The 12,466-nt window shown below is 56.7% G+C and overlaps 2 protein-coding genes across 2 annotated transcripts; one reads left to right on the forward strand and one right to left on the reverse strand.

Moving 5' to 3' along the window:
* Positions 1-3,503: 3,503 nt before the first annotated feature.
* MED20 (mediator complex subunit 20) lies at positions 3,504-8,429 on the reverse strand. Its single transcript, XM_084301781.1, has 4 exons — positions 8,331-8,429; positions 7,725-7,879; positions 5,916-6,169; positions 3,504-4,186 (listed from the first exon to the last, which is right to left on the reverse strand). The coding sequence occupies exons 1-4, from the start codon at positions 8,342-8,344 to the stop codon at positions 3,971-3,973; spliced, it is 639 nt and encodes a 212-aa protein (XP_084157907.1). The 5' UTR covers positions 8,345-8,429; the 3' UTR covers positions 3,504-3,970.
* BYSL (bystin like) lies at positions 8,422-11,628 on the forward strand. The gene is made up of 7 exons (XM_084301780.1): positions 8,422-8,819; positions 8,916-9,078; positions 9,360-9,498; positions 9,703-9,836; positions 10,076-10,236; positions 10,728-10,830; positions 11,046-11,628. The coding sequence occupies exons 1-7, from the start codon at positions 8,546-8,548 to the stop codon at positions 11,392-11,394; spliced, it is 1,323 nt and encodes a 440-aa protein (XP_084157906.1). The 5' UTR covers positions 8,422-8,545; the 3' UTR covers positions 11,395-11,628.
* Positions 11,629-12,466: the final 838 nt, after the last annotated feature.

Below are 12,466 nucleotides of genomic sequence, written 5' to 3' on the forward strand. Positions count from 1 at the left end.
CATGGCTCCTGAGGTGATTGGGGGGGCACAAGGGGGTGCCCCCCAGTGGGGTCCAGGGGCTGACAGAGCCCTGAGGTGATGGGGGGCTCTGGGGGGTCTTCCCCCTCAGGGCCAGGGAGTGAGGCAGCACAGAAGGACCCCAGAAAGCACTGTTGTCACCCAGAAAGCACTGTTGTCACACTAAAGCACTGTTGTCACACACACTTGTCCCACAGACCCCGTTGTCCCACATGTTGTCCCAACAAGCCACGCTGGCCCTACCCTGAGGTCACCCAGAGGTCCCAAAAACGCGCACTCTGTCCCCAAAGGAACGGTGACCTGGTTTATCAGGGCCACCAGCACTGAAGCCAGGAGCACAAACTGTCCCCAGCAGGAGACGGCCACACTTTGGTGTCACCCACGGGCACAACTCACTTTTTTTTGCAGCCTGCAGGAGGTCACCCCAAGGGTCTGAGGGCAGCACGGAGCTGGGGCAAGGCTGCAGGCGAGGGGTAGTGAAGGTGGCCCTGAGGGTAGGAACCCGCAGGTCAGCGGTGTCACAGTGCCCACCATTGTCCCAGGGAACGCCTGAGGCATGTCACAAGAAATGCGTGCAGCAGCTGCTGCAACAGGCTTTTGGCTGCAAGAACACCTAACCCCTGCCAAGGCATGGCAACAGGAGGACGCTGCTTCTTCTTGTGTGCTAAGATCAGGATGACAGTCCAGAAAAAAATGAAACGCAATTAATTCCTTTGCACGGAGACAAAGCGTTCTCCCCAAACCCAGTCCAATCCCAGTTGGTGTTGAGGCAAAGCACTGCAATTTACGGCGACAGGTGGGAGCCTGCTGGCTTCTGCCGTGGCACAAGGACGCTCCACAGCCTCCTCGTGAGCTCCTTCACCAGGCAGCCTTCCCACAAGTTCCACTTCCTCAGAGCTTTGTCATCCTTCCTCAACACCTTCCCTTTCTGAGCAGTGCCTGCTCTGCTTTGAGCCGTACCTGCGAAGAAATCCACAGTCACGCACTTCTGAGCAACGGCTCTCCGCTGGAACGAGCCCTTATTCTGCAATGCCTGCTAAGAATTAAAACTGAAGATTAATGAGGCCTTTATGTCCTCGCTCCCTTTGTAAAGCCTAGCAGGGTGCAGCTGCTATGGAAGTACTTCCTCGTAAAAAATGCCACAGCATGAAACAAAGCAAAACCCTACATACCCCCAGTGCAGCACTGCGGCTTGGGCTCTGCCTCTACCACTGGAGCGCCAGTGACCCCAGGAACATCACTGAGCTCACTGAGCTTTCCCCCTCCTGGCAAAGCAGAGGCTGTGTGGACGCAAGGGTGAGACCCACATCCCCAGGATCCCTGATCCCCTCCAGGTCAGGCTTCAATTGACTAAAAGCAACAGCACTGGCTGTGATTTCGAGAGGTGCAGAAGCAGAAAAAAAAAAAAAAAAGGATCCACGAGGCTACGGGAATAGAGCTTGGCAGCCTCTCCCTCCAGATTTTACATTCACTGAGAAAACACTGGGGAGCAGCAGGAAAACAACCTTCCAGACCATGCCTTGACAGGCAAAATTAGGGTGGTTTTCAATTACACTGGCTCAATCCATTAATGTAACACAATTGAAAGCCCCCTGAAGACTTGTTAAGATGCAGACTAGCGTGTTCGAAGCCACGTTAACCTGCCATATTGATGCAGGGGGGGCAGAACGAGGAGGATTACTGCAGCTAATAAGATTGAGGGGGGGGGGGAAACACAGTTATTTTGTCCGTCGAGAAAGTAAAAAGCCCCAGAGTAAAGGCAGCCCCTCGTGTGGGGCAGCTGATCCCCTTGTTTAGAGAATGCAGCTCCAGCAACGGGCGTTTTTGCTAAGCCATAACGGGCTAAATCCTCGCCGTCCTCACACGCGTGGAAACCTGCTGACGTCAATGGCTGTAATGGTGTAATTGAAGGCAGAATGTAGCTCAAGGGGTCCGGTTTTATTACCCTAGGAACAGTACAATGTATTAATAAGAGCAGAAGTCCCCAGAGATTCCAGCACACGTTTTATATTTTTAAGACCATCTTTTGGGAATTAGGAAAGCATTAGCAATGTTCAGCGTGACTAATCCGGTCATTAAAAGGAATTTTTTTTTTTAACCTTAAGATTTAAAAAGGGACAGAGGACTGAAATAACTATCTGTAAAAAAAAAAAAAAAATACCATTTTGTTTTCCCAACTGCACTTAGCTACATGGAACGACAGCAGGGCAGGTTCTGTAACCATCCCTTGAAAATTAATAAATTAACAGTCCCGCTGAAGTCAGCGCACAAGTCAGGAACCTGAGCAAACACTCAGAACATTCAGCACCTTGGAATTTCTCGGGTGCTGATGGTGCTTTGTGCCATTTATTTCGGCTTATCAGCCAGATCTTTCTGAACCCAGGGCTGATTAAATTTATTAAACGCCTACAGCACTCTAAGAGTTAATTAGGTTTACAGGTATAAGCGATAATCAAAAAGAAGCCATTTCTAAATAATTAGTTCTCCACCAGCCAGCAAATCAAGTAACGAAACAGCTTCTTTATTGCCTACTGCTTCAGAAGGGAAAAATCTATTTAGGACAAATCTGTTTCCGTTTTACTTGCTCTTCAGGCCCACGTATTGGCAAGAAACCAACAAATATTTTTTTGAGCGAAAGATGCCCGCTGCTTCTTCACCAGGAACCTCCTGTCCCCCTTCTAACACAATCCTTGTACCTTCCCTACACCTTCTCTTCCTACCCAGGACGTGGGCTGCAGAGCTGGAACCCCGCTAAGCACAGCCTTACCCAGGAACCACGAAGGAAGTTCAGCACAAAGGTTGGTTGCTGAATGAGGGTGTTTCTGCTGATTCTGGGACCGAGCAGGGGGGAGAGAGGGAAAAATTACCGCTACAAGCCAGACAGATGCTGAATATGTAAAACCAGGGGGACAGATAGCTCAAAAGGGATCTAATTTCTCTGGTTTTCCTGCTGTAAAAATAAATCACCACTGAAAAATATTCAAGTGATATCGTGTAGTTAAGCCTCACAATAAATTTTTGGCTCTTATTCCCCAAATCCTTCCTTACTCCAGTAAATCTGCTGAAGTCACCAGGATTTCTCAAGTGAGAAATGGTGTGCAGGGACGGGACATTCATTACAGAGCTTTCAAACAATGAGATAAAGCAGTTGGTATTCTTCTTCAGTGCGTGAGAGGGTTCCTGCCAGACTTATTTATTTATTTAGCACCAGGCTTCATTGGTAGCATCGGAGAGGTGGAAGATTTTAATACTCCCATCAGATATAAAAGATGAAGGCGAGCTAAGAACATACCCGTAATAGGAAGGCAAGAATTCCTGTAGATTTTGCCACAGGGAAATTAGTTTGCTTCAGGGGTATAAAGCTCTCAAACCAAATCAAAGATAAAACTCTGCTAAAGAATAGTCTCCATGCAACGGAAAATTTCAAAAGCTGTAAATAAACAACACAAAGCAGCACAGCGCTTGCTGGGCAGACAGACTCCATCTCCTCACAAAAATACAGCTTTTTATTTTGAAGAAAAAAGCATGACACTTTCATGTGGATATCTTAAGAAAATAGTAATAAAGAAAACATCCTCTCTCTCATGTAGCCGCTTGCATTCAAGGAAATTCTGCCCTTGCATGCATTTGGCTGGAATTTCTCCTTTCCCTCCCTCTGCGGACAATCTGTAATCCCCTGCATGAAACACGGTGCTGAGAACCATCGCAGCCATAGGCCTGAGCACACACACTCCCCCCAAAAATACAAAGGCCAACAAGAAATACGCACAGCATTCAAAACCTTTGCCGTGAAACGGGGCAAAGAGATTTAGAAGGAAAAAAAAAAAAAAAAACAAAAAACCTTGGGTTGGCTCCAGTGCCGCTTTTTGGAGGGCCTCCTGATCCACATGGCAGGCAGGAAAGAGGATGCGGTCGCTCTGCACAGAGCCCCAGGGAGTCCTTTCATGTCCTTTCATCTGATTCCTGCTACAGGCACCTGCTGCTGCTTGCGGATCTTGTTGAACAGCTCCATGTACTGCACCACGGTGTCCGCCGGGCTGTAGATGCTGTCGTGCTTGGTGCCAAAGACGGACGGGACGCCAGGAGTGTGGTTCCCCATGAAGCTCTGCATGAACTCCATCAGCAGGTTCCAGCAGTCGTTGGCTATCACACAGGGGCAGTACTCCACCTGCCAACACAAACCACAGCCCTGAAGCGCACAGCAGGGGCAAAAACCACACAGGAGACAGCACAAATTCCTCTCTGCCTCCCTGTAGTGAGTTTTGAGACATATCTAGTCAAGGGTTTGAAGTCAGAGACCAGCTTCTCAGTGCTGTGGCTGCAGAGGGATACACACCAATTTCTTTTCCTCTAAGAAGAGAACATTTAGCAAATCCAAGCAGGATGGACAAACATAAACGAACAGGATACGCCAGGAACACGCAAACAATCCCTTCAAAAGGGAAGAAAAGGAAAAATACACCCTGCAAGTTCATTGCTCTTACTAAATCCCCAGTGGTGGAAGTCTTGGGACGTTGGTTCACATGTTGCATTAACTTCACCCCATCCAAAAGCAAACTTCCTTCCCACGAGCTGCTAAGCCGACAGCTCGTTTGGCTGTGACATCTCTCAGGTGTGCACTGACAAAGCACTGGGATTTAAGGGCTTGCAGTCCCAGATCAGGGGTATGTCCTAATGCAAACCCTGAGAAGAAACTGCTAAACCAAAACAGAAGCAACCGGGCCAGCTGGCAAATCTGGTCCTGAACTCAAGTTTCGGGTAGAACAAGCTTCTGTTTAACCCCAGGTCAACAGCAGTGCTGGTGCCACTGCAACATCTGTGTTTATTCCAGCAGAGAAGAACCGAGTCATTTCTCAATCCCATCCCTGCTGGCTAGGAACACCTGCCTGGGTAGATGCGGTGTGATTATTAATTATATGGCAGATAACAGCACGTGTGTGTTTAGAAAAACAACAGCTCGGATTCTGAAAGACCTTTAAACATCTCGTTCTCAGCCGTCTCAAAGACTGCCAGGCACCAACGTACGCAGATGTCTGGGCTCTGACCTCCTCCGCTTTGCCCTTCCCCTGCCTGAGATGTTTTAAAGCCCAGCTGAGGCTTGTCCACAGCCTGTGAGCCTTTGACTCACACCTCCACTCAGCCAAACACCTCCCCGAATGCCTTCCTAGATCCTCCCGCGACCTGCAGCAGCTCCCTTTCGATTTCCAGGCTCGCTGCAGCCCAGCTCCCACCCGCCGGCAGCTGGCACGCTGCTCGGATGCTCTCGAGCCTCATCAGCAGCCCCAGCGCTGCACGGAGGGAGCGGAAGCCGTTTGATGCCAGCCTCTGAGCCCTCGTAGCGCCCCGCGGTGCAGCAATCCAGGTCAGCACCCCACGGGGCAGGACTGTTTCAACACCGAGCTCGATGCTGAGAAGGGAGCAGCCTCGCACCGCGGAGCAGAACCCAGAGCCCTGCTCGCCCCCAGGGCTGCTTGGCCCAGCCGCTGTCTGCTTGGGATCGGGAAAGGAAGCCAAACCCAAATCAGCATGAAATGAGCAGCTGAAGAGGCTGCTTTCCACACCCCGGTGTGTTTGTCAACCTGAAGTGCTCTGCCCGCGTCAGGTCTTTAAGCAGCGTTTTAGTTTGATGGCATCCCTTCAGGGTTGTGTTTATCGACACTTCAATGACAGGCTTTACCGTAGGCACAGCTGAGCCCTAAAGTACCTGCCTGAATTAAACCTCGTTGTGAACAGGAGATAAATGCTCTGCCTGCCACACACACGAACACATCGACTACAAACTAGGAGCACAACTGATGCACACAAGCAACGGGGACTCAGGATTTCTAGCCAAGTCTCCAGCGTGAGATTTCCCTACCCAAAGCTGTATTTTGTACCCTTCAGAGAGGATTTCTTACCTCCACGGATATCCCACGGGCGCTGGGACCCATCGTAACCGTGCCCACCTTCACCAGGAAGTCACAGTACTGGTAGCGGGTGCCCCGGCTCTCTATCTTGTTCGCCTTGGCATTTTGGAAAAAACCTTTCAGCTTCACCATCAGGGTGTCAAAGTAGGTATCCGCGATGAGGCAGGGGCCGTTTTCAAAGAGGGCGAAGCAGCTGAGGGGGTATTCGGAGTTGTGCATCACGTACATCAGCTTGCCTGTCTGCCCTGAAAGAAGAGCGCCGGTGTTTGGGCTGTGAAACCAGCAGCCCCGTGCTTGTATGGGGTTTAAAGCAAGAAACATCTGGTTTCCCTTTGTCCTCCTTGCTGCCTTAATTCCAAATGTGTCTTCACACACACTTTACATCGTCCAGCGGCTCAATGAAAAGATTGTGTTTGCTTTTTAAGATTCAAGTGGGAAAAAACAACCTTCTGCAGCCACCCCTTGGCCAAGGGGAGCACAGCACAACTCAAAGACCGGCGGGTGACCTGGATCCCCAGAGGACGGGGGTTCAGCAAAGAGCACCCCCTGATCCCGAGCAGAGGGCTGGGCACCCAGACCTCAGCCCCGCAGTAACCGAGGGCTGGGCCCTGGCTCACTCTGGAATGTGGGGAAAAAAAGGACTTGCCTGACTCGTACTGTGCTGTAAAAGTGGGAGCTGATTCTCGTTTATCTGCCTGGGTTAAAAAAAAACTTTCCAGACGTGGCTGTGCAAGCTCTGGCTGCAGGGAAAGCGACAAAAAGCCGCTCTCGTGGCTGCAAATGGATCTGGGTGCAGGCACGCTGCGAGAGGCTGCCAGGGCTCAGTGCTGACCTCTGCAGCTGCAGAGCCACCGGAGAGACGCTCCCGAAGCGTTTTTAAAACTCAGGTGAAAACCCAAGCGTGCAGGAGGGACAGAGGGGGACACAACGGTCCCGAGGCGAGCAGGCCAGGCTTTGCTTGGAGCTGCCATTTCAGGGCCTGCCATGTCAAGAGGGAACGGGGGGTCTTCTGAGCACAGCCCTGGACGCAAGCGGGTCACATCATGCCTCCTGTTCCCCTACAGCTGCTCCCCACTGCCCTGGGAGCTCTGCCCCACATCCTGCAGCTTGCAGACCCTCAGAAGAAGGGCACAGCAGCGGGCAGATGCTGCCAGCACCCTCCGCAGCACAAAAGGCAGCCAGCAGAACTACGCAGCTGGAAGCAGCACCTTAAGGAGCTTTGGGGAAAAACCACGCTGACAGCAACGAGACCTGGCTGGGGTGCAAACGTTCGAGCGGGGAGCCTGAGGACAGGGCTCACCGCTCAGCGCAGCCACCCCTGGGAATGGAGGCAACGTGAAAGGGATAGAGCAGAGGTGAGAGGGCAGAGCAGCACCTTCAAACTGGCACACGGCACCCGCACGACCTGCAGGGATGTCTCAGCTCCCCGGGGAGGCTGCATGCGAGGGCGCACGGAACCGCAGCACGCGTTTTCCACGTAGAAAAAATCTCTTTTAGAGAAAATCTCTTGCAGGCAGCGAGCGAGCCAGCTGCTCCTTCCCCACGAGAGCTCAGCGTAACGAGTAAAACAATCGTGGCTGGCAGAAAAAGCTGCCGCTGCGTCCAAAACCTGCAGCAGAGCTCCAGATGCAGCCAGGATTTCAGCAGCACACCGCGTGCGAGCTTCAAGGGAAGACCACGGAGCGCTGCGGGGAGAAGCGAAGCCTCCGAGGTGCCGCTGGATGCCCAGAAAAGCCCCCTGCCCTTTTGGGGTGACCCAGCTGGGGGCTCCCAGCCCCTCCCGGTGCCCCCCCCGTGCACCTTGGTTGCTCATGGTGGAGGCGGCGGTGTGGTAGGTCTCGCAGTCGACGCAGAAGGTGCCCTGCTTCTCGGCCCCCAGCAGCTCCAGCTTCCGCGTCAGCATCTCCACCGTCTGCTGCACGCTCTTGCCCTCGGCCACGGGCACCTGCGTCACGCTGGGTGCGTGGGGGGGGGGGGGGATAAAAAAAGGCTTAGAGACCCTCACAGCGTCTGGGTGGTGGGGACACAGGTGGGCTAAGGAGGGGGGGACACGGGTGGGAGCAAGGAGGGGACACCCGTGGGTGCAAGAGGGGCTGAGCATGGGGGCGGGGGGGACGCGGGTGGGCTCAAGGGGGGACATGGATGGGTTCAAGGGGGTCATGCATGGCCTCAAGGGGGGAAAACAGGGGTGGGTTCAAGGGGGTGACACGCGTGGGTTCACACACACACGGGGGCTCCCCCAGACTGTGCTGGATGCGCAGCGCACCCCCAGCACCCCCCAGCTCCGGAGCCCCCCCGCAGCCCTCTCCACGACCCCCCCCCGACACCTCCCCCGCGTGACGGCCCCACGGGGTCGGGAAGGAGCAGGGGGGAGGCTGAGGACCCCCCAGGACCCCCTCCCCTCACCAGGTGACCCCCATCCCTCCCGGTCCTCCGCGGCGCAGGAGGAAGCGGCGGCGGCGGAAGGGGCCGGGCGCGGCGGAAGGGGCCGGGCGCGGAGCCGCTTGGAGAGGGCGGGGGGGGGACCTCGCGTGGGGCTGTCTCGCGTGGAGCACGCGGGGCCGAGGGGTCCGGGACCGATCTCAGCGGCAACACCGAAGTCCCCCGGAGCTTCCCCCACCATGCCCAAAGTGCGGCGGTCCCGGGGTTCGGCGGCCGGAGCCGATCGCGCGGTGCCGCTGCCCGAGCAGCTCCTGCAGGACGCGGCCCCCCGGGTACGGGCACGGCGCGGCCGGGCCGAGGAGGAGGAGGAGGAGGATGAAGGCTGCCGAGGCTACGTGGATGCCCGGCTCTCCCGGCGCATCCTGCAGCAAGCGAGGAGGCAGCAGGAGGAGCTGGAGGCAGAGCACGGCCCCGGAGCGCCCGCAGCCCCCCGGCACAGGAGCAGGGCGCTGGGTGAGACCCCCCCCACCTCCGTGCCCCCCCTCTGTATCCCCCCCGGGATCCGAGCTCGGGGATCTGGGCTCACAGCAAAGGGTTTGGTCCCCGCAGGTCCGGCGCTGAGCGGCTCTGGGTCCGAGGAGGAAGAGGAGGAGGAGGAGGATGAAGAGTGGCCCTCGCTGCAGCAGGCGGCGGCGCGGGGCGGGGAGGTGGTGGTGGACCCCGAGGATGAGAAGGCCATCGAGATGTTCATGAACAAGAACCCGCCGCTGAGGTGGGACGGGGGCCGAGGGGATGGGGATGGAGGAGCCAAAGGGGACGGGGCTGGAGGAGCCAAGGGGATGGGGATCAAGGAGCTGGGGATGGAGGGGCCAAGGGGACAAGGACTGAGGAGCCACGGGGGACGGGGATGGAGGGGCCAAGGGGACAGGGATGGAGGGACCAAGTGGATGGGGATGGCAAGGATGGGGATGGAGGGCTCACGGGGCTCCAGGCAGTGCCCGCTGTTCCCCAGCACCGTGCCCCCTGCCCATTCCCCCCCTGCTCTCGCCCCAGGCGCACGCTGGCCGACATCATCATGGAGAAGATCACGGAGAAGCAGACGGAGGTGGAGACGGCGCTCTCGGAGATATCGGGCTGCCCCATGCCCCAGCTCGACCCCCGCGTCCTGGAGGTCTACAAGGGTGTCAGAGAGGTAAAGGCCAAAGAGCTCTGCCCCGTGGCTGCCACGCCAGCAGGCAGCATTGAGCAGGGACCCAGGACAGTCCTTTCCTAGTGAAGACGTGAAGGGAAGGGGTGGCTTTCTTATGCTCATAAGACAAATCCTACCAAGTCCCACGCCGTGCTGTCAGTGCCTGTATGTCGCTGCCACGGCTGCATCCATTTCTTTTTTTTTAAGGTGCTGTCCAAGTACAGGAGTGGGAAACTCCCCAAGGCATTTAAAATCATTCCTGCCTTGTCCAACTGGGAGCAGATCCTCTACATTACAGATCCAGAGACGTGGACAGCGGCTGCCATGTACCAAGCCACCAGGTAAGATCGTCTCTGGGAGCTGCTGACCTTGGTTTTTTGCTTTGTAAGTGGAACAAGACACACAAAATACCAACCTGTGTCCTGCTCTTGCCTCCCTCCTCCTGTGGAGTGGAGGGAGTTGCAGGGGATCCCAGTGCCCCGTCTGAGATGTCCTATAAGAGTTTCCTGCAGTCACCTGCTCCCAGGACCTGGTTCCCGAGCCTCAGCTCACCCCTCGCCTTGTGCTTTGCGTTTCCCAGGATATTTTCATCCAACCTAAAAGAGAGGATGGCCCAGAGGTTCTACAACCTGGTGCTGTTGCCACGGGTCAGGGATGACATCGTCGAGTACAAGCGCCTCAACTTTCACCTCTACATGGCTTTGAAGAAGGCTCTGTTCAAGCCGGGAGCCTGGTTCAAAGGTAGGGACTCCCTGCAGGGCTGCACTTCGTATGAGGGAGCCTTTTGGTGTCTGCAGCAGCTGGGAAGCTCAGCAGGGCCCCGTGTTGCACACCACTGCCTTTACAGATTGCTCCTGTCATGGCTGTGGGGGCTCAGTGGGAAGGTAGAGGGTGGAGAAGACATCAGGGAGATGCAGGGAGCCCCTTTGGGGGGCAAGGCAGCTTCCAAACCCCCCTGGGGCGCTGTAGGGCTGCACAGATCCTGCCAGATACGTGGGATCTGTGAGGCTGTGAGCTGTCTCAGGCCTGCTCTCTGCCTTGTCCAGCAACCTGCGGGTGTTTGGAGCTGGGTGCATGGCAGAGAGATGCCGCAGCCCCTGTAACAGCTGGTGGAGGAGCTGTTATTCTGTAGGGTCAGGTGTGCTGGGAGACAGAAGGGGCTGAACCTCGTGTCCATCAGCTGCCCTTGCTGTGGTTAGGGCCGGCGGTGCCTCACTTTTCCCTCTCTGCAGGCATCCTCATCCCCCTGTGCGAGTCGGGGACCTGCACGCTGCGCGAGGCCATCATCATCGGCAGCATCCTCACCAAGTGCTCCATCCCCGTCCTGCACTCCAGGTAACGCAGCGGGGCCGGGCTGGTGGGGTGGGGAACAGTTCCCCTTTGGGGACAGCACCGCGGCGCCACGGATCCATCCCTCAGCACCTCAACCTTGAGGGGCTTTCCTCAGCTTTGTCCGGGGTTGAGATTCAAGGGCTGCAGCGCGGGGTCTGTCCCTTTAGTGTCTGGCTCGTGCTGGGCCCGTCCTCACCCCTGTGCTTCTCCCCCTGCAGTGCGGCCATGCTGAAGCTCGCCGAGATGCAGTACAGCGGCGCCAACAGCATCTTCCTCCGGCTGCTGATCGACAAGAAGTACGCGCTGCCCTTCCGCGTGGTGGACGCCCTCGTCTTCCACTTCTTGGCCTTCCGCACCGACCAGCGGGTCCTGCCCGTGCTGTGGCACCAGTGCTTCCTGGCCTTCGCCCAGCGCTACAAGGAGGACCTGGCCTCGGAGCAGAAGGAGGCATTGCTGGAGCTGCTCAAGTTCCACAGCCACCCGCAGATCTCGCCCGAGATCCGCAGGGAGCTGGTGAACTCCAAGACGCGGGACGTGGAGGGGCAGCCGCCCGCAGCCATGGAGTGAGCTGGGGGAAAAAAAAAAAACAGGGAACAGCCGCAGCCCGACCTGCTGGGAGCCCTCCGAGATGGAAGCCCCCCAGGAGGCGTGCAGGACCCTCCTTCCCCGGGATCCTGCTGCTCCAAACGCAGCCTGGGTGCTCCCTACGCTGCTCACCGCGGGGCAGGGCAGCCCCGTGCCACCAGCAGCCGGGAGGGCAGTTGGGTTTCTCCTCTCCCTGTAGCAGAAAATAAAGCCGAAGCCAGGTCCTTCAGTCCCAGGGTGGTTCTGCTCCCCCCCAGTCGCACCTCTGCTTGCTCCATCCTCCTGCCCTGTCCCCTCCTGGCCCTGCCTTGTCCCCAGCAGGTGGCAGAGCAAAGCCACCAGCCTCAGGCTCCTCGCAGAGCTGCGGATCTGAGCCTGCACTGCAGGAGAGTGGGGCTGCTGAGCAGTCCCTGCACTGCTGGGTAAAGGTTGGGGTGTGAGCGGCTCCCTCCTGCAGTGGGAAGGGTGGGGGCACAGGGCTGAGCACCCCCAGACTGTTCCCAGAGCCTAAAAGTGCTCTAAGGAAGAAGAAGAAGAAGAAGTGAGAAAAAGTGCTCCTGGTGGTGCTTGAGAGCTTCCTGAGCTCGGCTGTCACCAGGCAGAGGCAGGGGACAGCACCCAACTACCCCAGGGACCCTGTGCAGGGCCAGAGCAGCCCAGCAGAGGGGAAAACCTCCAGTAAGAGCCCTACAAGGCGCGTACCTCACACATGTCCAGCCTTATCCCTGAAAGCAGCACCATGTCTGGCACAGCCCGGGGAGAAAAGCCCCTCCTGCTGTGCCCAGCTCAGCCCCCTGCCACCTTGGCTTTGCCCAGAGCTGGCACCGGCCCCGGTGACGCAGCGGTGGCAGCAGCAGAAGCCACCCGAAGAGGAGCAGCACGCAACGCCCCGGCCGGCTGCACACCGCAGCACGTTTTCCTTGGCTTCCTGATTTTTATCTCCTTTAAAAAAGCCAGAAGCTGATGAGGGAGGGCGATACCCGGGCTCACCCCACGCACCCTCCGTGCTCGCTGCAGCGCAGCCCGAGCTGCTGCAGCACCGACCTGCAAGAGG

This window comes from Netta rufina, assembly GCF_964035555.1.
Source record: "Netta rufina genome assembly, chromosome: 26".
Lineage (NCBI taxonomy): Eukaryota > Metazoa > Chordata > Aves > Anseriformes > Anatidae > Netta > Netta rufina.